This window comes from Hevea brasiliensis, chromosome 9, assembly GCF_030052815.1.
Source record: "Hevea brasiliensis isolate MT/VB/25A 57/8 chromosome 9, ASM3005281v1, whole genome shotgun sequence".
Lineage (NCBI taxonomy): Eukaryota > Viridiplantae > Streptophyta > Magnoliopsida > Malpighiales > Euphorbiaceae > Hevea > Hevea brasiliensis.
Window position 1 is genome coordinate 4,147,228 of NC_079501.1, and position 23,716 is coordinate 4,170,943.

Consider the following 23,716-nt stretch of genomic DNA (forward strand, 5'->3'; position numbering starts at 1 on the left):
AATATTTTTAAGCCTCCCAAATAACATATTTGATCCAAATCCAAACCCAAACCCAAATCCATAATTCCAAACATAACCCATAAAAACTTACATAAACAATTCTGTACCTTTATCCTATTTAAGGATTATTTTGTATTTTTTATTTTAAAGAATTTTTCTTATTTAGATATAAAATATATAATAAAATTTATTTATTAAATATATGAATTCTAAATATTTATATCTTAGATAGATTTATTAACACTACTTTTTCTACCAAAAGGAACATAATCAATGCTCACAGGTCTTGTCTCATCGTGTGTTCATGCCTTTTAAAGCTTAAATATCAACCTTTACTATCTTTGTAAACTCATTTTTCTCCTTAGACATTAAGATTAATCCAATAAGTTCTCTTTTTTATGAATTAGAATTTAATTCTATTAAAGTCTAGCCTGACTCTGACTCGATCTATTAATAATTAAAAACACATTATTTATTTTTTTATGAATGTCATATTTAAATTTTTAGTCTCCCAATCCATCTATTAAAAAAAATATTAAAAAATACTCCAAAATTATTATAATTTCATTCAGTTAATATGAAGAACTTCGTCCTTAAAATTATGAGTATAGGGGATTTAATCTCAATGCTCATATACTAATTTGAAAATATCCCTACCCATTATTTATATATATATATATACACACACACACTCAACTTCAGCATATTAAACAATTAGGAGACGCAAAAATTAGTAATAGGTTCACACATTCTCTGCTACTTATGCATAATTGATGGTAAGCTACCTAAGCAAGAATAATCAACTTATTCACCAATCAAATGTGATTGTTTCTCATGCTCATTTACGAATAGGCTTGGAAGCAGCTTTTTATTTATTTTTTTGAAGTTTCCCCAGTCTATTGTGTTGTCTTAATTATTATTATAAATTATAGTTAAGTTGAGATGATTTGTTGGGTATTCTGTTTCAAAATTTTTTAAAGTGATTAATTAATGCAACTAATGAGTTTCAACAGTCCAAGTAGACATTATCTTTCAATAATTTTGCTACGATAGCTTTATAAAAATAAGTTTTGTTTATCAATTTACAATTGTGTTTGTAGAATATGATGCAATCATTTTGAGATTCTTCACCAACCCTTTTCAATTTAATTTACTTCATAATTACTTTTCATTTTATAGTGATTTTTATTTCCCCTTTTCAACATAGTAGATACAATTAATTAGTTGTCATATTCATCAAGCTGGATAGTTTTTATCATTTTGTAAAGAGAAGAGATGAGAATTTCAGTTCATGGTTTCTTTATTTTATCCAAAACCAAAAGAATCAATATGCTACTCATTTTTAATTCCAAAATATAGAACTGCTAGTGGCTTCAACCCATGTGGAAATTATTCTAAATGTAAAAATTTAGGCAATCTCCTATTAGCTAACTTTTGAGATTTAGATCTGTTTGATTTAAGTAGATAATTGATAGTTATTTCTAATAATTGTTATTGAGAATACATACTAGATTATTTATTGTACAGTTGATCTAAATAAATATATAATTATTAATTTATTATACAACATATTAAAGATATAATTATTTCTTAAGTATATATAAAAATGAACATTATAATTATTATATTTATAACGTTTTATATTTATTTATCATAATTTTAAATAATCTATGGTATGAAAAACTACTTTAAAGACATATAAATTATATAATTAATAAATTTTTTTAAAAAATAATCTAATCTAAATAGAAAAAAAAATAAAATCAACTATCATATGATGATAAATAATTCTAAAAATAGAGCTAATACAAATTGCAACTGATAGCTATCCTATCAGTTGTCAATCAACTATTAATTTAGTTTGTCAATTCATTTAGTTCACCTATTTACGTGTATATCAGCTGTTAACTGCAATAAAAAAGTAAACTAAATATTCATTAAATTAGGTATATTCCATTTTGTTTTCAATAATTATAAAATTCCAATATTTTTATGTCATGTTTGAAGAAAAATCGCGTTCAAAATTTGTATTCTGGATTAAATATAAACTTTGGCCGGCAGCAGCAGCAGAAATAAGGGGGAAAAATTAAAGAAATAGTTTATTATTATTATTATTATTATTATTATTATTATTATTATTATTATATAAAAGCAGTATTCCGCAAGTTGAAGATTTCTGGCAGATTAGTTATGCTGTAGTTGGAATTTAGCTTAAATAAATTGAGAGGTCAACTCTTTCGAACTAAAATTATTAAGATTAATTGATCTGGATCATGATTTATTAATTATAAAAATAAATATAATATAGACGTATAATACATAGTAATGCATGCCATGCTATGTGAGATTTTGAAATTGATGGATGAACTTAAAACTGAAAAAAAAAATTGATGGTTGTTATTATTTGTTAATTAATAATTAAATCAAGTTAGTTAATATCTCTTTCAGGTGGACTTTGTTCAGTCTCATATATAATGCATATCATTACATCTTCATGAATGCTATACTTTAGGAAATTCAAGCAATTAAAATAATTAATTTAAGAAAACTTTCATTTTTTTTTTAAATATTTGGAGTGAAAAAAACTTAATGTTTCAGAAGTTCTGCTCCTGCCTGCCAGTGCCACCATCTTCACACTGAGGATTGAAAACGTGAATTTGAAGTTACAATATGATGCCAGTGTACATAATCATCTATAGTACCTCAAATTTTGTTAAGTTTTTAGATTGACTGATTTTTTTCCAACTAAAATGTTTAAAGTTTAAATTTTGATTATCTCTTTTATTAATTAAATATTTAATCAATCAAATTAATTTATTTAAATTTTATTTTGTCAGTGTAAAAAAAAAAAAAAAACCAATTAAAGAAGCAATCGTGCATTGAAATTTCAACAATACAACGAATCATTAATTATGTTACGTAGAACGCTGCATGAGATGGTCAAATATATAGGAGATACAAAATAGGGCACAAGGTTACATGATTTATTAATGATTGGTGATGCATGCCTTTTAATTACGCATGCATAGCAACCTAATTATCAAAGCCAAGTACTTGTATATAATAATTAACATAATGATTTAAAAATGGTGTACGTTGAACAATATTTAAAGAAGGAAAAAAAAGAAGAAGAAGAAGACGAAGAAGCAGGTAAAGTAGATTCAGGCTTTGGAATAATAAGAAGGCGTGCACCAACACTGCTTATGATTGAACAAAACATGTCTTAGAACAGCACAACCAATAAACCCTACCTTTACTCTCTCTTCTTATTTTTCCATCTTTTATTTTTGTTATTTTTTTTTTTCCATATTTCAGTGCTAGAAAGGTTTTTAATCTTTTGCGTGTCTTGAGTTTAGACTTTAGAAACAGAGAAAAACTAATTCCTTCTAGATCGTTTCGTTTTTTTTAAGTTCTTTCACTTGACAATTCAAGATTTCTTTCTCTTTCAATCTCATAAAATATTAGCAATAAAATTTAATTTAATGATGAAATCACTATCAAGATTATGAAATTTGTATAGCTCAAAATACATTGATTGTGATTAAATTTTGCTCATAATATCAAATAATTAATTGAACTAAACATTTTTTTAAGCATAAGAAGAGTTGCTGTAATTCATTTGGATAAAATAATCAATGAAATTTAATAAATATAAAGAGAGTTACATTCAGTTGTACAGCTCAAAACCCAACAATCCTGATTAAATTCTACTCATTATATATCTTCATTTGTTGTCCAGTTAAAAACAGCAAAAGACCTTTATGTAGGCAAAAGTTTAATTTAATGTAATATAATATATAGTACATTGTAAAGAGCAGGTAGTAGGGTAGGCAGCTGTTGGTGTGTGGTTTAGAAATGGAATCCAGAAGCTGCAGGTCTGAATATTCAGTATTCACCCAGACCCAGTCAAAAACCATGCTTTCGCTCAATGAGAGAAAAGGGAAGGCTAAGTTAACCCTCCCCCACTTTTGGGTCACATTGAATAATAACGCTCCCAACATCTTATTATTATCACCAATCCATGTTAGAGAAATCATGAAAGCTGACAAACATAATGCCAAATTATTCAACTCTTTCCCCCTTCCCATTTCTTGTTTAAATTAATTAATTAATGTCGATCTCTTCTCTTCATTCGTCTCCCAATGCATATAGCTACCTATTAAAAGGCTCCTTCCACCACCTCTTCACCTCTAACTCTCTATCTCTCTCGCCATGGGCAATCCACCCTCTTCTTTTATGATCCTATGCTTATTAAGCTTGATGATGTCCTTCGCCTACACTGCTCTGTCTGTTCCCAATTGGCCTGGAGGGAGAACAACCAGGTTCTATGATTTCAAGGTCTCTTCTACACTTATAATCTGTCCTTTCCGTTTACAATATATATAATACTGTAAGTTTTGTCTTCTGGGCATTTATCTTCTTTATCTCATTTTGATTGCTTCAGGTTCATACCATGACTGTTAATAAATTGTGCAACACCAAGGAAATTGTTGCCGTTAATAATATGTACCCTGGACCTGTTGTTTATGCCCAACAAGGCGATCGAATAATCGTCAAAGTTACCAACGAGTCGCCTTACAATGTCACCATCCACTGGTAATCAACTCCAGTATATATATATATATAACTTTTTAAGTGTTATTTATTTATTTTTTATTATAATTATTTTAAGGCACGGTGTCCGGCAAATACTATCCTGCTGGTTCGATGGACCTTCATACATAACCCAATGCCCAATTCAACCTGGCCAGAGCTTCACCTACGAGTTCACACTGGTTAGGCAGAAGGGCACCTTTTTTTGGCATGCTCATGTTTCTTGGCTTAGGGGAACTGTTTATGGTGCCATAGTTGTATATCCAAAAACTGGGGTCCCATACCCATTTCCCTACCCTTATGAAGAGCATATAGTAATTCTAGGTAAGTAATTAATTACTGTTAATTAATTGAAAAAAAAAACATCTTCATTAATTAACTTAAGCTTGCGTTGACAACTTCTTTGGAATGTATTTAATTAGGGGAGTATTGGCTCCAGGACGTTGTACAACTAGAGCGGCAAGTACTAGCAAGCGGCGGAGGTCCTCCACCGTCAAATGCCTACACCATCAATGGTCACCCTGGGCCTAACTATAATTGCTCTGCTAATGGTAATAATAATAATAACTATATTTATTTTTCTATTTATATCCTAATGCTAATATTTTTTTATATTATCATTGATTAATCTCTTAATCTATTAGGCAGACTTTTCATCCTAATTTTAATAGTTTTGACTTATCATTTGATGTTAAAAACATAAAGTTCTGTTGGGCAGTCACCGCTCACTATTGGCTACTGCTCAAGATAAGAAACAAATGAATAATTAAGTAATAAACCTACTGTATTTCTGATTGGCTCAGCTGCTACTTTCATTATTATTATTAGCCTAGTAGGTAATTTTTGTTACGTAGTAATTAATAAATATTATTGTTTCAGATGTATATAAGATCGAAGTGGTCCCGGGGAAGACCTATTTGTTACGGTTGATAAACGCAGGCTTAAACATGGAAAATTTCTTTGCCATTGCTAATCACAAATTAACAATCGTAGAAGCCGATGCTGAGTACACAAAACCATTCACTACAGATCGCGTAATGCTCGGACCAGGACAGACAATGATCGTCCTCGTCACCGCTGATCAACCTATTGGAAAATATTCCATGGCCATGGGACCTTACATGTCTGCTCAGGGTGCCCCATTTCAGAACATATCAGCAATTGCTTACTTTCAATACTTAGGTGCTGTCCCTAATAGCATTTCGTTACCAGCTAGATTACCCAATTTTAATGATAATTTAGCTGTTAAGACGGTGATGGATGGCCTGCGAGGCTTAAATACTTCAAACGTGCCAAAAGAGATCGACACTAACCTCTTTGTCACTATTGGAGTAAATGTCAATAAGTGTAGGTCTAAAACACCACAACAAAATTGCCAAGGCATTAATAATGGTACCATGGCGGCTTCCATGAACAATATAAGTTTCATTAAACCTACAGTTTCAGTTTTGGAAGCCTATTACAAAGGGATTGAAGGCTTTTTCACTGAGGATTTCCCTGAGGCACCCCTTAGATTCTATGACTTCGTCAATGGGGCACCTAATAATGCCCCAGTTGACACAAACTCCATGAATGGGACTAGGACTAAGGTCGTTGAGTATGGTACCAGGGTGCAAATCATTCTGCAGGATACAGGAACGATATCAACTGAGAATCACCCAATTCACCTCCATGGCTATAGCTTCTATGTTGTGGGATATGGCACCGGCGACTATAACCCACAAACAGCAAATCTCAATCTAGTGGATCCGCCATATATGAACACCATTGGAGTTCCAGTTGGGGGATGGGCAGCAATTCGCTTTGTAGCAGACAATCCAGGTAAGTCTTTAAGGGAAGAAAAATGCTTAATTGAAAGTGTAATTGAGTACTTAATATTAATTAAACTTGTAGTAATAATTAATGGCATCAATCTGCTTTGTTATAGGGGTTTGGTTTATGCATTGTCACTTGGATGTGCACCAATCATGGGGATTAGCTACGGTGCTTATAGTGAAGAATGGGAAAGGACACTTGGAGACCCTGCCACATCCTCCTGCAGATTTGCCCCGATGCTAGGGCCGTCGGATTTTCATTTTTCAATAAATGTTAGGGAAATTCTGAGTCAAGGATTCTTTAGGCGCAAGTGTTTAATTGGCGTGGTTAATTTCTTTTTATCAGCAAATTTGTACGTGTAAAGAAGAAAATTTGGAATTTTAATAACACAGCATATTTCCCCTTCACTTGTTTGCTTGCTTTTTTCGTTTCTCACTGCATGAGTGGTAATATATTTCCTCTTTTAAATTGTTCGATGTAACTGTTACAATGAATAAATTTTAAATATCGATTATGATAAAACCTACATAAAATTTATCATGATCAATTATTATAATATAACGTTATACATACAAAATTTATATTTTAAAATTTCTAGCGATGCTGATATTTGATTAATTACTTAATTGATATTCAATCATATTCTAAACAAACTTATGGAAAGCTTTACCAAAAAACCAAATTGAAAATATTATTATTTTTGTGTCCAAGATAAAATTCATTAAAAGAGATAACCAGTCCATTCATGATCCTGGTACACAAATCATCAATAAGATGTTAGGCTTAAAAACATAAGAAAGGGATAGATCAGTCCCAGCATTCCGAATTTAACACGGAAAGGCCCATAAGTCTAAAAAAAGAAACTCTAAGCTGAGGAAGGAAGCCAGAGGGCTACCATGTTCCTTCCACTATTATACTATCCAAATTTGATTAATAATTCATCATAAATTTAATTAAAATATATTCTTAATTATTCTAACTCATCTTAAACTCAATTATTATTACTCGAAAAATATCCGAATCTATTTAATTTTATATATATTAATTAATAATTTTCATAAAAATTATTTTTTATTAATAATTTATATTTAAAAAATTAATTAATTTTATAAAATATTTAAATTCTATTCCATTAAAATAAAATATATAAAAATTTATAAATATTATTATAAAAAATATATATTTAATTAAATATTTATATAAATAAATTGAATAACGAATACTCAATACGTAAAATTCAAACTCATCATGAGCATTATTCTTAGGATCTTAACTCATTTTAAATTTAATTATATATTATTTAAATTCATCTTATTAAAATTTTATTGGGTTGTTGCCATCCCTGTCCTCTATAGCTTCAGTAGCACAGAAAGGCAACCTTGACAAGCAAGCAGCCTAAGACATGCTAAACACTAAAAAATCACAAGGAAAAAAATAAGCATTTTAACCAAAATGCAAGGCTTCCTTCCCCTAACATCTCAACCTCTGAAGCCCTACAACCTAGATTCATCACCAGTAATGATTGCGTTACCAGTAATGGTTGCGTTACCAAAGTTTAAGCAACAAGTCATGAGGAATTCGCCTTAAGAAATTTCACGGAATTCTTTTCTACTAGTACAGTACGAAACATGAATCCGAGCCATAAGATGGAATGATCTACAACACTCGGTGGCTAAATATAAATAAAATTATGTGTGCATGGATGATCGAGCTGTGCAAAAGTCTAAAACCCATCAACTCCACTCAAACTAACCAGGGGTTCTCTATCTAGGAACTAGAGAGAAAATTTCTCTAGTTTTCTTTTCTTCTTCTTCGGGTTAGCTGACCGTTCCTGCCTTTTCAAAGGTCTCCTCTGCCCCTTCCTGGCAAAAGAGGTCCTCTCTGGCTCAGAACATGGGTTAGCCCTCCCCCTTTTCTGGGTTGCGTTGTAAATAAGTTTCGCTGGTCTTCTCTTGGTGGTAAATCTACTAAGATCGTTGATGGTATTTTTTATGAGCTTAGTTGGGTTGTTGCTTTATACAGATGGTGACTCAAAGCTATGTGGAATGGTGAATTTCTATGTTCATTTTCTTACTTGTTTAGTCTACTGTAGGTGCCTTGGAAGCTCACAGGCATCATAAATGTGAGACTTGGTTTATGGATGGCGAGAGGAAACGAAGCTCTGATGGAATGATGTCTTGTTCGGTACCTAAGATAGCTTAAAAGGCGCAAATGAGTCACTAAAAAGCTCCACCTTCTCCTTCCTCGGTCTTTTTTCTCTGATCTCTTGTGGCTTCTTGAGGTCTTCTCTATTTTCGCGGCTTAGGTTGACTGCCTTGAAGCTTTGGAGACAATGATTATCACTGCTTTATGAGTTTCCATTTGATCTTCGGGTTGACCTCAAGCCATGCATGGTGTCTTTGTGAGGCAATCCTTTGTTTTCACAGTCGGATCTTCAGCTATAACAGGGTTTTCATGGGCTTAGGCATGTATTTTAGGAAGTTAAAGAGTAGCTAAAATTAATTAATTTAGGCTTTTTGTTAGAATCTATATTGGACCTTATCAAATTCTTCTTGTATTGGGCCTAGGGCCCTATTTGATAAGTCAAGTCAATGGGCTCGTCAGTGAGAGACCGGATGGGACCAAGTGATGTACAATTCACATGGGGAGGCACCAGACAATAATAGCTGTTAATTTCAGCTAGTTGTTTTCTTAGGAGCCCCATGGCGTCCCAAAAGGGCACAGCCAGAGAGTACCTATGGAAAGGGAATAGGCATAGCATGAGTGCATTATGTGTATGGTAAGGGCTCCCGGCTTATCTTGAGGATTTTCAAATGATACAAGTCAAAGCCTATTAGCAGATCCTTGTCAGGAAAATCTGACCCGATGACCCTGGTTTAGAGGATACAGGTAGGGAAGAACTGAATTCCAATGGGATGCTTGGTGATGAGGCTAGTCTTGAAAACATTCCCATCTGCTGCCTTAAAGGAATTGGAATAGTGTCTGGGCCATAAGTTGATTGGGAGGATTGGATATGTTGGGCTAGGTAAGACGGGTAATGGGCTCATGTGGATCTTGGGCTTGAGGAGACCCAGTGGGAGGGCCTGTAGTGCCACTAGTAGAATCTGTAGTTGGTGAAGGGCCTGTTTGAGATGCAGTTGGTTGGGGATCAGCCATGAGCAATGTCGTGATATCTATGCGTCCATCCTCACTGTCATCAGACGAGTTATTAGAAGAGTCATCTTCTGGTTTCAACATAAAAGGCCTGGCAGGCCCATTGAGAAGAAGTGGATTCTATGAGGCTTTGTTGGAGAAGCTGTTTGCAACTGAAGAGAGCAACTCCTTATATAGACTTGGAGACTCTTAGGATTACAGGCAACCGGTTAGAAACTGGCTACCGACACTCTTAACGTAAATAAAGCAAAAGCAAAATAAAGAAGGATATATTATTACATTATTGACCGACAAACTTTATAACCTTGGGATAGAGGTGAATGGTTGAAAATTCCTCTTATATTTTAATCCTGTGGGGAGGATCGTCTTCCATGTAGACTGAGGATAAGTCTAACAGCTCCAAAGTGGAGGTGAGAAAAACCTTATTGTCTCCATCTAGGGATGAGTTGAGGAGGGATCTCTAAGGTTATATATTGTTCAGCGGATGAGCTCTGAAGAGAGCATTGATCCATTCTGGAAGCGTGAACAGGAAGTTTATTCCCCATGTGGCTATCTACACCTGCCAGCTGTCAAAGATGCTTAAAAGGAATGCTCCACCTTGAAAGGAGGAACAAACAAGGGCAGTCAAGGCACTAAAAGAAGTAGCTCTGAATCCGCCACCTCTATATAAGGAGTTGCTCTCTTCAGTTATATTCAGACTCAGATTTCCTTTCAATAATATTCTCTGAAGTTTTCTTCTATGGCTTTCTAAACTTTTCTCTTTCTCTCTGGAAACCTTGGCATACATACATTGCTTCTCTCCTAGAAGTATTACAACCTGAACTCCACAGGAGCATCACTACTACCAGAAGAGCAATGAATGCCATCACCATTGGAGAAATCCATCAGATGACCTTAGCTTGATTATTTTTGTAGAAGCTTGACTACCTTATTAGGGTTCTTAGGGCAGTTCTTGGCATAGTGACCTCGATTGCCACAGATGTAGCATCTATCAGACATCTTTGTGCCCGTTCTTTTCCTTCGAAAGTATCTGACTGGTCTTCTTCCCTTCTTCTGCTTGAAAGGGGGTTTGACCCCAGAGGAATACTTCTTGTAATGCCCTTTCTTCTTTGGCTTGCATTCACAATTCTTTTCCTTGGATTTGATAGCAAGGTGGGACTTCTGACAGATATTCTTCAAGGCCTTGCTATTATCAATGATGTCCTTGAACAGTTTCTGTTGCTCGCACATCTTATCTAAACAGGCTAAGGTCATCTGAGCTTGCCCTTGAGATCATCAGAAAAGAGGGAAAGAACCTGCCCCCTCCTAAACCAGTTTCTTTCGCTCCTTTTGCACTTCCTTTGGTGCAGCCATGTATGATGTTCTCACCTGCCTCTTATGAAGCAAGGTGGAGCATTCTTTTTAAGCATCTTTGACAGCTGGCAGGTGTGGGTAGCCACATGGGGAATAAACTTCCTGATATAATTGATAATACCAAGGAACTGATGTATTTATTTTACTGTTAAGTCCTTATCAGGGAACTTCAGTAATTCTTCTGCAAGGTGAGGGCCCATTGAGAGGAAGTGGATTCTATGAGGCCTTGTTGGAGAAGGTGTTTGCACTCTTCTTGGGCTAGAGCCAAGTTTGTAGGGTTCATTCCTGGGTGTGATGCCTTTGTCGAGTTAATATCTTCATTGAGTTTGAATGGGAGATTGACAAAGAAATCTGGGTTCTTCCACAGGGGGTGATGATGGTGAAAATGTGCATGGGAATCAGCACAGGATCCCTCCCACTGGGTCTCCTCAAGCCCAAGATCCACATGTGGAAATGCCAGAAGATGATCCAATCCTGGATTTTAATCTCCCAGGAGCCCCACATCAAATCAGGCCCGGGAATGGTTCAAACCCATTTCAGCATGGCACTACAGTCTGAAGCGCATCATAGACACCCATGGAATTGAGGATAGGCCCATCAGCGCTTAGCCCAATATCAAGACCACTCTTAAAGTAAATAAAGCAAAAGCAAAATAAAGAAGGACATATTATTACATTATTGACTGACAAACTTTAAATAGTTTGCGCCTATATTTAGGGGGTGTTTGGTTTACTTGTTGGGTGCAGCTGATAGCTGATGGACACCAAAACAGGTAAATGATAGTGTTTGGCAAGCTTAAAAAAATAGAGCTGATAACTGATGGATAACTGATATAATACCCATCAGCTGTTTCTCATCAGCTGATAGCTGATTTGGTTTTATTTTTTATTTTGACCATATTATCCTTTTTTATTTGACTTGAAAATTAATATTATTAATGTTTTTATTTTTTATTTGTAATTTTAACATTTTAATTAACGTATTTTAACTTTGTTAAAATATTTTTTTATTAATAACATAAAATATAAAATATTTATTTATATCTAAAAACTTAAAATTAATTATAAAATTTTCTATTAACAATAATAATTATTTTATTATTTTATCTATATTTTTAAAATTATTTAATTATCTTAAAAAATAATTATTTTCTTATTTCAATAATAAAATAAATGATATAATATAATAGATTAATAATTATATATTTATTTAAATAATATAATATATTAATTTAATAATTATATATTTGATTTAATAATAAAATAAATAATACAATGTAATAAATTTATAATTTTATATTTATTTAAAAATTAAATAAATTATATGATATATACCTTTATTAGTCATTTCACATATCAACAGTAACAGCTAAATATAATTTTATCAAACACTTAACATAAAACAGCTATCATCAGTTATCAGTTATCAGCTAATAGTATCAGCTATCAACTAACAGCTAACGGTTGTATTCAACAGTTAAACCAAACAGGTCCTTAGTTGATAAAATAAAATAAACTAAATTATTAATAGGGTTAATTTAAGAAAAATAGTGAATAAAATAAATTAAATTAATAATTCGGTGACTTTATTATTATTTTTTAAGTATAATAAGTTAAAATAAAAATATGTTAAACAATGAGTTAAGATAAATAATCAATAAATTATTTTATAATTTTGTTTGGCCCTGTATCCGGTAAAGCTCCGCCAGTGAAATAACATAAAAAAAAAAACAAAAACAATATTTCACCGAACAGTGCAACCACCTCTCTACTTACAGCACGTCAGGAAGTGGGGAACTAAGATGGTCCTAAACTAAGTTGAAAGGTGGATAGCACCGCTATCTTGGGGTCAATGGTATCCATAAATGTCAAACAGCCAGAAGATTTGGAATTAATTGAGAGTTCTTTCAGAAAAACAAAAGAGGAATTAATTGAGAGTTGAGATGTTATGGGGATTAGGGATTGAGTCGTACCTTAAATTAATTTCCTTGTTTCTATTAGCTGCATCTATCGCTTCCAACTTCGCATGGTTGGATCCCACATACACAAGCACAGAGCATAATCTATCAAAAGCCGCATCATTTTAATGCCTTTGGAAGAAACAGAAAAAGATTTGTTAGACTTAGAGCTTAGCTCCATCAAAGTAGAGAAACATACTTAAGGATATGTTATGAGAAATAAAATAGTCTAATGTAGTACAATACTCTAATATGTAGTACAATAATCAGTCTTTTCTGTACTAGCAGATAACATGTCAACCAATTTTATATATGAGCACTGTATGAAACATTCTATTGACTGGTAAGCACTGGAGAGTGCAAATTGAATTTTGAAATAAGGTCTCCTAGTCAGAAAACATGTTCAGCTAACAGCCCAATATACTAGTATCACCAGGATGGAACATAAACAGAATTAGTAATCCTTTGTGAGGCTGGTACAACCACCACTCATACAAGATAAATTTCTGGTAGATGAGATGCAAAAAGTGAGAAAATATAATAGTAGAGCCTTTCATCCTGCAGAGAAGGGAAAGAATGGCATTGGCATATCCTTCCATAGGAAGGCCTCTTGCTCAAATGAGTATTCCACAATCTCCACAGTGGAGGACATAACTTTCCTCTTTAAGATTGTTTCAATAGTTTACTTTTCATTTTTTCAGTATTCAGTGCCGTCCAACAATTGGAAATGGATACTCATTTAGGCAAGATGCTTTGCATGGGAGGATGACAAACAACCACATTACTTTCGGGTCAGAGACTTCACATCGAAGAGGTAAGTAGCACTGTTGCATACATAAAAAGATCATGTTCTAATAACAGTGAGGAATCCAAGTGTTTGGTCAATGTGAAGTTATGACTGCAGATATTAATGGTTGGTGTCTATTCTAGAAGGTAAAAGAATGAATTCATACAATTTATTCGGAGGGAACCTCAGTCGGTAATTTTCTTTATTATCAGTTGCAAATAACAACTAATGATTTCAAAGTGATGATTCTTCTGTTTACGCAGATTTTATGGATTGATCCTCTCTGAATTCCAACAATTTTCTCCATTGAAACTTGGCATGAAGGTAAACACTATCCTCCGGTTACTCTTCAAATTCAAGTAATCAACCTGTGAATTGATGAATCTTATAAGACTCCCCAAAAGTGTCAGGCAATAAATTCAAGACCAGGGACGCTTCAAACTTGCTCTGGATCTAAAACTAGCAGGCAAAATGTGGCAACTAGGCCTGAAGAAGGATCTAGAAAGAATTCATGGGAAAGTTGCTGAGACAAGGAAGACCTGGATTAGGACCAAGGTGTTTCATCCTTCACTTTATACAACTAGCGTACCATGATTTCTCTCTTATCTACATTATTGATTTAAAGAAATGATGAAAACATAGAATAGCTCATGGATGCAAAATGATAAAAGCATAAGTGAAAACTTGAATGATGGAAAATCTATAGTCAACAATAGAAGGCACAGTTTGGAGTTTTAGAATAAAACAATGTCAAATGCAACACACTGTATTAACTTAGATTTAACTAGAAGCATCATCTAGATGTGGTGCAGTTTTCAACAATCTCTGCACCAGTTAATGTGATGAACGAGCACATTGAAGCCCCAGCAAAGTGAAGACAAAATTGTTCTGTTGAAGATTAATCTTAAGGAAGAATGTGAAACTGATAGACTTTCTTTTTCTGCCAGCAGGTTTGTTTCACTATATTTCTCCGCCTATTCTTAAGAAACTAAAAAGATAAGAACTCAAGTGGACTGAAATCCTTCTGTTTTAACCCTTTCTCAAAATTCAAAATCCACACCAAGCAATCCTTTCATTGTTCATAAGAATCTGACAAGGTTTATCATTGGGAATGACAATGCGGCGCAGGAAGGGCAAGTTTTGGCATTCCTATCTTGAATGTGTTAGGCATCGTGGCAGGGAAGAAAAAGCGTGGGGCAGGAAAGGAAATCCCCATTTATTGTTCAAAATTTTATTAATTATCATTACATGAAACTAAATTTTGTATGCTATTGATTAATATTCAAGAAAAGAAGAACAAATTAAAGGATGATGCAATCCAATAACAACTATATAGAGGAGCAGCTCCAACTAGCACTTGGCTTTTGCAGCCTTTAATTACAGCCAAAACAATTTGCAGAAGGAAATAAAGTGAACTGCAAATCCTATGCATTCACAAGGAAAAAAAAAGTTTTCTTTAACATAAACTTGTGAACTAAATACTGGTGGTGCAACTCATGGAATTTAAAGAGACTGAATCACCAAATTCTGAAAAACCTCCAGCAAAGAAGTGAATGCTATTATGCTATACTAGAGTAATGAATCAATACAAGAAATAAACAGGTCTATTACCTCAGCAATTGGACATTGCTTAAGTTCTTCAATCTAAATAATCGAGCCAAAATCAAATGCAGCAAATGATGATCCGATTAGAACTGGCATTCAAGTTAGACAGTGATTTCAACACTAAGCTATTGTAGTAGCTGTCATCCAGGTCTCGCAGGCTCATTTATGACCCATAGCCTTTGTTTGGGAGGAACTTTTTGGAAGTAATGGAAGGTTTTCTAAGGTTTTAAAATCTTAACCTTGTATTTCGGAAAGTAGATGATATTTTTAAATATGATTTTAAAATCTCTAAAAGATTTATTTTTTAATCCTCTAAATACCATAAAAAAAAAACCTTATCTTTCTCCCAAACACTAAAAAATTATAAAGATCTGAAAACCAATAAAAACTTTATTTTAAAAAAATTTACTACATAAAACCTTAACTCTATCATAGCTCTCCCTAACTAAGTGTTACTCTGACATTGAAGCGAACTAGTGTAATTCCACAAATTATAAACATAAACAACACTAGTAATTCCTATTTTGTCATGCTCTTAGCATTACACATGCAAAATTAACATAATTAATTAATTAAAATTTGCATCTTGCAATAATTTCAGAAAAATTGACAAAAGGCCAATTAATTAAAAAAAAAAAAAAAAGAAAGAAATGAACAAGCGAATGTTATGAGTTCTGGAATCCGTGTTGATTAGGATATTATCGCTTTTCTCTACAAATACGCTGAAAAACTACCAGGAAACCTCTAATCTTCGCAACAATTTTCACACGGACGCTCACGCCCATAGATGTAGTGCCTGAAAACCACAGTGCGATGGGAAGGTATCGTAATCCCATCAGATCCAATTTGGAAAGATCTCAGAGTTTTTGGGTTGTTCTGTTGATTGTTATACTTATGCTGAAAAATCTGAGCCCAACTAACCCAAATGGGTGGCTTGGGCCACTTTGACCATCCTTTGGGCCAGACTTAAATTTTGAAATGAACTTTTGGAACTCGGCTCAGACCTATTAATTTCAAATTTTAATTTTGTGTCTTGATTTGGGATGGACTGACTGGGACAGGTAAATGTCCTAAAGAAAAATAATAATCCCAAAATAATATAATATTAATATTTTTGTTAAGTATACAAATGATTTTGTGTATGATGTCATAATATAATAAAAAATACTCCCTTTTAAAAAAAATTAAAAATAAAAAGTTGTCCCCTTTTATTTCTTATTAAATAATAAAAGACAGCATTAATTTAATATAAATATGATCTAATATAGGAATAAATTTTATAATTATTAAATTAAATATTTATATAAAATTAATTAAAACATATATATAATGAATATATAAATTTTTATATAATATTTAATTTAATAATTATTAAATTTATTTTTATATAAAGTCGAGTTTATAATTAGACATCAAGCTTGTAAGTAATAATTAAGCTAATTATCAGGCTTAGAGTTTTCATAATGGAAGTCAACATTATGATATACACATGTATAATTATTGTATATCAGTAACCCCAATTCAGCTAACACCTCCTGAATAGAAGTTGGTCACGAGTTCATCTAACCACTAATCTGGATATTATTTTGGATATTCTTTGGTTATAAGTCACTTATTCTCAGGTTAAAATTTGAAATATAAAACATGAAATTTTCATTGTCCATGCTCAATTATACTAAGCATTTTAAAGTTGAAATTTCATAAAATTTTAAATTTTAATTATATTTTAATTCTAGGTGATAATACCTGCTGCTAAAATAATCATTAAAAAACACACAATTTTATAGAATTTGTAGTAAATATATTAATTCAAACCATACGATATAAAATTATAGCAAATCATGATTCAAATGGAGGGAAGCAGCCTTCGATTGTGAATTTAGGATTAATATGAAACTTAATTGAGAGATGAAAAGAAAAAGTGTTTCGTTACAATATGCTTTTGTCGAATTTCACTGCTTTTGCAGCAATGATTGAAACATGAGAATTTAATTATTTTTTCCAATTTAAGTTTTGTCTATGAATATTTACTAGTTAATCTTTTGAATTTTAGCTAATTTCAGTTAAATTTAATTAAACTGAAATTGAATTATAAAAAAAAATTAATTGACCACAAATGACCAAAAAATTAAAGACTTTTTTAATTATTGAGCTAAAATTTAAAGTCCAATTTGGGCATTTGACAAATAAAATCTAAGCAACGGAATGACCTTGCATCATTATCGCTTCAATAGTCTGACATGAAATAATCCCAAGCTGAGAGATATTTCTTTTTAGATTCTCAACGCTTGATTTGAGATCACTAAGCTGCGAAACTGGAATTTAAACAACGAAAACAGTCTTCTTTCCAACTGGGTGGAAAGAAATAATAATAATAATAATAATAATAATAATAATAATAATAATAATAATAATAATAAAGTTTCAAGGCAAGAATTATTAATTAATAGATCTTAGTTATTGATTACGATAGAATATACATGAGATTCCTTAAAATCAATAACTATGATAAAATTATTGTATATTCAATTATTCTATTTCTAAAGTCTCATTAACAGCTCGCCGTATGTGACTGTCATAGCAACAATGATTCTGCAAAAGAGTCTAATTTTACTTGATCATCATCCGTCTTCAGGAGCTGCAGATACTCGTCATAGAGCTTCTCTAGATGGTTTTCTGTAGGTAAAAGAGTCTGGCATTCGATATCTGTGCCGTTAACAATATCATGTTCAACATCACCAACAAGAAAGCTAATCCCATCATCACCATCCTTGAAATTACACCAAGAATTGTCTACGACAGCATCTGCACTTAAACCCCCATCTGCTCCTGTGCTTGAAGAGAGACTTGTATTGCATTCAAAACTGTCGTTTCTTGGTAAAGCTAAAGAAGAAAACCTAACAGGCTTGGGGAGATGGATTTTGGGCTTTAATGACTCTACTTTGACTTTGCTTTTCTTGCGTTTCTTGTTGTTGGAGGTGCCCTTGTTACTTTTTCTCTTATTTCCTTCTTGTTGAACTGGCTCTGCCAATTTTTTGTGGGTATTCGGATCAGTTCCTTGGCTTCTAAGTCTCTTGCTGAGATGGGTGTTCCAATGATTCTTGATCTCATTATCAGTTCGGCCTGGAAGTCTTCCAGCGATGAGAGACCATCGGTTGCCAAGCAGGGCATGCATTCTGATTATAAGATCTTCTTCATCAGAAGTGATGTTCCCTCTCTTGATGTCTGGCCTTAGATAGTTCATCCATCTTAGTCTACAGCTCTTTCCACATCTGAGGAGACCTTCATCACACGCATACACATATTTAATTTTCAAAATACAAATTATATATATAAACTATTTGACTTGAGAATTGTCATGTATGTTCACCCAAAAACTCACAGGTGGGCTCTGAATTTATTATGAATTCAAACTCAAATTGATATGCACGTCTTTAATAATGAATAAAAATATAGAACTGTAAATTATAGTATGCTCCCATGCATTAAATTTCAAGGGGCATACTCCCTTTACATAAATCATGAGTCCTACTTCCCACAAATAAGAAAAATTATGAAGTATTACTCGAATTATATATATATATATATTGTCATATTGTTTTCTTTATTTTTTTTTTAAATCATAAGTAGAAATTAATATAATAATTTACCAGCTTTTTTGGGCAAAGACCTCCAGTTTCCTTCTCCACGAGCTTCAATATACTTTATAAGCAATGTGTCTTCTCTAGGAGTCCATGGTCCTCTATGCAACCCTACCTTGGAGCAACATGGGGCCCTTCCCATTTCTCCGATATACCTCCTCTTTTCTTTCTGATGATCTCTGATCTCCTATCAAATTGGTTATCACACCACTGACTGATGCTCCAACGAGCACAGGAAAATTAATTTTTCCTTTTCTCTTGCATTTTCTTCTATAGAGCAATTTATATATAGAACAGATAGAATGATAAGACAAAAAGAAAAGGTACTGTTGAGAAATGATGGGCAGTTACGTTCGTGCGTTGTGTGCATGTTTACCCCAACAACCCTTCTTCGCTATCTGCGCTTCCAAGCTCTTTGTGTGCCAATAAATCAAACCCCTCATCATCTCGAATGAAATGGAATTATATTATTAAAAATAATAGTAATTCAAATAAATCATAAAAAAAGGAAAAAAATTGTGTTTTAGAGAGATAAATTGTAGTTAATCATAACAAAAATAAGATATATATATATATAATAATAATTAATGATTTAAATAAATCATAGCATAAAAGAAAATTTATGAGAAAAAAAAAACTCAAAATTTGATTATTATTATGTTCTGAGAGATTGAGAGTATAGATTTTAAAATTTATTTTAAATACATAAATTTTATTACAAAATCAGTTTAAATTAACATATGATTCATTCCAAATAGGGTAAACATATAAATTTGGAGAAAGAAAATACCTATTTTTGTATTTCTTAATTTTAGGCTTTACATTTAAAAAATAATTTATAAATTAAAAATATTTTTCAATAACATTATTATATCCCACTTTTGTTATTATTTTTGTGAAAATGTTTAACAAACCAAGTTAATCTCTTGTATCATTGTCAAAAGCCAACTAGAAGAAAAATAAGTGAAAAAAAAAAGCATTGAAACTAATTCATAATTTTTTTAAAAAATATTATCAATATTTTTTTTTATTCATGCCACAATAAATCCTCAATATACTTAAATTTAAAAAATTTAATAGCCCACAAATAAAGATTTTTACGAAATACAAGTAATTAGAGACTTGAAAATGAGATTTCCATAAAATTATGGTGGGTCTCCTGGAATTTTTCAACATAAAGATAAAGGCCTTGGTTCAAGCCCACACTGAGACTGGGCAGTTATGTCTGCTAAGTGATGCTTAAAGATTGAAGATAATTAAGACTAATGGTACAAGAGTGAACATTTTATAGGACGATAACTTAGCAGTTGCTTTACATACATGTGAAGTAATAATCGAGTATTTTAAATATAGAAGCCTTATGTAGCCACAAGTATACATGAGAAATTTCTTTTCAATAAGTATATTACACTTAAAAATGATGTACCAGATGTATATTCTCTTTGTTTGCAAAGAACCACTGTCGAAAAATGATATACCAGATGTATATTCTTTTTGTTTGCGAAAACTCTGACAAAAGCTCCCAAAACCCATGAGATTTTTTTTTTTCATATTAAAAAAAAAAGATCAAATACAAACCTATGACTGCTCAAATATGAAAGGAAACAAAAAAAAAAAAACTAAATTATGAAAAGCAGGTGTTGAGAAAGAAAGTATTTATTTCTCATTGCTGTGAATATTATACAAATTGTTCTTATATACAAAAATAATTTTTGGAATCTACTAAAACTAACTTTATATAGTTAAGCACTAAACAAGCCCGCCAAAGAAAAACAAATTAACAATTTCTCACTGTACACATTTTTTGCATGAGCTGAGATCCTTCGAGAGTCTTGTTTATATTGATGCTACGCCCCGTTTCATTTAACCTCCTTCTTGCACGCACCGTTTTGCTAAGACTCTTATTAGCTTCCCCCCTCCCCCCCCTCATCAAGCTGGAGATTGGTGAATGAGTGAAATCAACCAAGCCCAGCTTGGATACAAACATTAAAAAAAGTAGGTAGCCTAGGCATTTTGTAAAAAGATCTGCTAGCTGAAATTTTGATATAACATGTTGAGGCTTAATGAATCCTTTTACCATTTGATCCCTGACAACATGACAATCAATGTCTGTATGTTTCGTGCGTTCATGGAAAACTGGGTTGGAGGCAATATGGATGGTAGCTTTGTTATCACAATAGAGAGGGATAGGAAGAAAAATTTGTAATTGAAAAGTTTGGAGCAAATATGATAACCATTGCAGCTCAGAAACTGTTGAGGCCATGCTTCTGTATTCAGCCTCTGCAGATGATCTACTAACAGTGGATTGTTTCTTGGACTTCCAAGAAATCAAGGCACGCCCAAGAAATACACAAAATCCAGTTACTGATTTCCTAATATCAACACATGATGCCCAATCTGCATCACAATAGGCAGTGAGATGAAAAGAATTTTCAGAAGGGAAAAATAATCCTTTTCCAAGACAACTCTTAAGGTATTTAAGGACATGTGTAGCAGCATCCCAGTGTAACTGGTGTGGGTTCTGCATATGCTGACTTAATTGTTGCATAGAGAATGAAATGTTAGGCCTGGTGAGATTCAAATACAGTAGCTTGCCCACTAACCTTCGGTACTTCTTTGGTTCAGTAAGAAGTGGGCTAGTATCAGAAGAAAGTTTCATAGCTTGAGCTATCTTGCCATTTTGCAAACCATGGTTAGACAAAATGTCTAAAATATACTTCTTTTGATTAATGTACATTCTTGAGGGAGATCTAGCAATCTCCAAACCAAGGAAGAATTTGGCATGTCCCAAGTCTTTGATGGTGAATGTTCTGTCTAGAAAGTTTTTAGTAGCAACAATATCTACCTCACATGGACCAGAAATGAGAACATCGTCAACATAGACAATTAAGGCCAAAAAGTGAGTACTTGATCCTTTAGTAAAAAGGCAGTGATCGTAGGGACATTGTGTGAATCCAAATTCAATAAGTTCAGAGGTAAACTCTTTATTCCATTGTCGCCCAGCTTGTTGAGACCATATAAGGATTTTTTAAGCTTACACACTTGACCACTATGAGCTTTTGTGTATCCCAAAGGTGGAAGCATGTATAGTTCTTCATCAATGAATCCATATAGGTATACATTATTAATATCCAATTGATGGATAGCCTAATTAGAAGCAGTAGATATGGCCAGAAAGAGCCTCACTATGACTACCTTGGCAACTGGACTAAAGTTGTCAGTGTAGTCAATTCCCTCCAATTGATTAAAGCCCTTGGCTACTATAGACACCATATTTTGGCCGGCCTTCAAAGGCAAAGATCTTTTAAAATTGATACTTTATTATCCATTCTCGACAAATGTCCCGATCACAGGTAATTTTTCCAAACTTACCGATCGCTCGTCCCTGGAATAAATCAATCTCACGCTCAAGTTAGATTGTTTGTCGATCTCTTTGTCTTTACCATATGAGTTCGAGTCAATATTGAGTCTCCGAACCATCCAATCTTGCCTACTGTAATTCTCCGATCTCTCTATATACAAATATTACTAAATTTCATTCGACTAATGTTGTGATCGGTTTTTCGCTGGAATTCCCTAGATATTCCTCGAAATAAAGTTAAGATTTTTATCCGGTCTAATAATGGTTCCGACCTTAAAAGTTTAAGTTGGTGCAATTCTAATATTCTAAAGTTCTATTCAGTATTTGGTCATGACTCAGTCTGATCTCATGTGCGCGTGTAATGTTTTTCCGATCTCTTGGAATAATTTGATTAATAGTCGCTCTCAGGCTTAATGTTCAACTACATTCAATCAATTAAGTACTCAGATAGTTTAGTTTGAGTGCTTTCCGATCTCATCAAGAAATTGAATATAAAAGACTTCAATTCATTTCAAAAGTAAAATATATACAAGTTAGTTAACGAGGGGGGTCTTCTCCGCCCTGCGCCCCAGATGCATCCCTCTCTCTCTCCTTACCCTTGGGCTCCTCATCGCTGTCCTCTTCGATCTCTGGGATGAGCTTATCCATCTAGGAGAAGTCCTCCTCAAGATAATGCTTCTTTAGTTCGGACAGGAGGTCGTTATGGGCATTCATATATGCCCCAGCCTTTTTTATAGTGCTCTCCTCCTCCTTTGCTTGGAGCTCCTCCTCCTTCGCCCGAAGTTCCTCAAAAAAATGAGCGAGATTGGTAGATTGACCAGCCCAGGAGACTTCAAGTTCCCGCTCCACTTCAACTATCCACTCTTCGCAATATTTCACCCGATCTTCTAGTTTGACGATGTAATCATTAGCAGAGAAGAGCTGAGCTTTTGTAGTTGATGCATCTTGGACCGCCTTAAGAATCTCCTTCCTTAAGGCGTGGGCTTTTTCTCTGATCATATATTGGTTTGCAATGGCCTCCAAGCCCAAACTCATTGTCTGAGTTAAAATATCATCAATACTATCCTCAACCAATCGGTTCTGATCTTTTTGGAAGCAGATGGAAGCGCCCATGACCTTGGCCAGACCAGGATTCCCTCGGGTGGAACGGTTCCTTTCCAGCGATTGGATAAGGAATTGAGCCCCTTGGGAGAGCGTCCTAACAGTAGGGTCAGAAGACTCCCCTTCTACATTGGAAGAGATCGAAGAAGGCAGACATTCGATCTGCTGTGGAGGAGAGATGATGACCTCTACTTTTGAGACCGGCTGCTCCTGAGGTCGAGGAGGGGAGCTCGGTACTTCTACCAAGTCTTGGCTAGGTGTTTGAGCAGCGGTGGCAGTGGCCTCCTTCATCGCTCGTGCTTTTCAGGAGACCTCCCTCTTTCGCTTGCGGCTCTCTTTGGAAGTGTCGC

The 23,716-nt window shown here is 33.4% G+C and overlaps 3 protein-coding genes and 1 long non-coding RNA gene across 4 annotated transcripts; 1 reads left to right on the forward strand and 3 right to left on the reverse strand.

Annotated features, from left to right (window-relative positions):
- Positions 1 to 4,159: 4,159 nt before the first annotated feature.
- LOC110632102 (laccase-6-like) lies at positions 4,160 to 6,745 on the forward strand. The gene is made up of 6 exons (XM_021780213.2): positions 4,160 to 4,338; positions 4,445 to 4,596; positions 4,673 to 4,917; positions 5,016 to 5,144; positions 5,473 to 6,414; positions 6,521 to 6,745. The coding sequence occupies exons 1-6, from the start codon at positions 4,213 to 4,215 to the stop codon at positions 6,649 to 6,651; spliced, it is 1,725 nt and encodes a 574-aa protein (XP_021635905.2). The 5' UTR covers positions 4,160 to 4,212; the 3' UTR covers positions 6,652 to 6,745.
- Positions 6,746 to 12,554: 5,809 nt separating this feature from the next.
- On the reverse strand, positions 12,555 to 16,106 carry LOC110632106 (uncharacterized). Its single transcript, XR_002490623.2, has 2 exons — positions 15,270 to 16,106; positions 12,555 to 13,003 (listed from the first exon to the last, which is right to left on the reverse strand). It is a non-coding gene; the product is annotated as an uncharacterized LOC110632106 (long non-coding RNA).
- Positions 16,107 to 17,699: 1,593 nt separating this feature from the next.
- On the reverse strand, positions 17,700 to 19,166 carry LOC110632099 (transcription factor MYB8). The gene is made up of 2 exons (XM_021780211.2): positions 18,914 to 19,166; positions 17,700 to 18,545 (listed from the first exon to the last, which is right to left on the reverse strand). Exons 1-2 carry the CDS (start codon positions 19,044 to 19,046, stop codon positions 17,839 to 17,841), a joined length of 840 nt encoding a protein of 279 aa, XP_021635903.2. The 5' UTR covers positions 19,047 to 19,166; the 3' UTR covers positions 17,700 to 17,838.
- Positions 19,167 to 19,822: 656 nt separating this feature from the next.
- On the reverse strand, positions 19,823 to 22,913 carry LOC110632110 (uncharacterized mitochondrial protein AtMg00810-like). Its single transcript, XM_058154227.1, has 3 exons — positions 22,808 to 22,913; positions 20,982 to 21,817; positions 19,823 to 19,852 (listed from the first exon to the last, which is right to left on the reverse strand). The coding sequence occupies exons 1-3, from the start codon at positions 22,911 to 22,913 to the stop codon at positions 19,823 to 19,825; spliced, it is 972 nt and encodes a 323-aa protein (XP_058010210.1).
- Between the last annotated feature and the right edge of the window lie 803 nt (positions 22,914 to 23,716).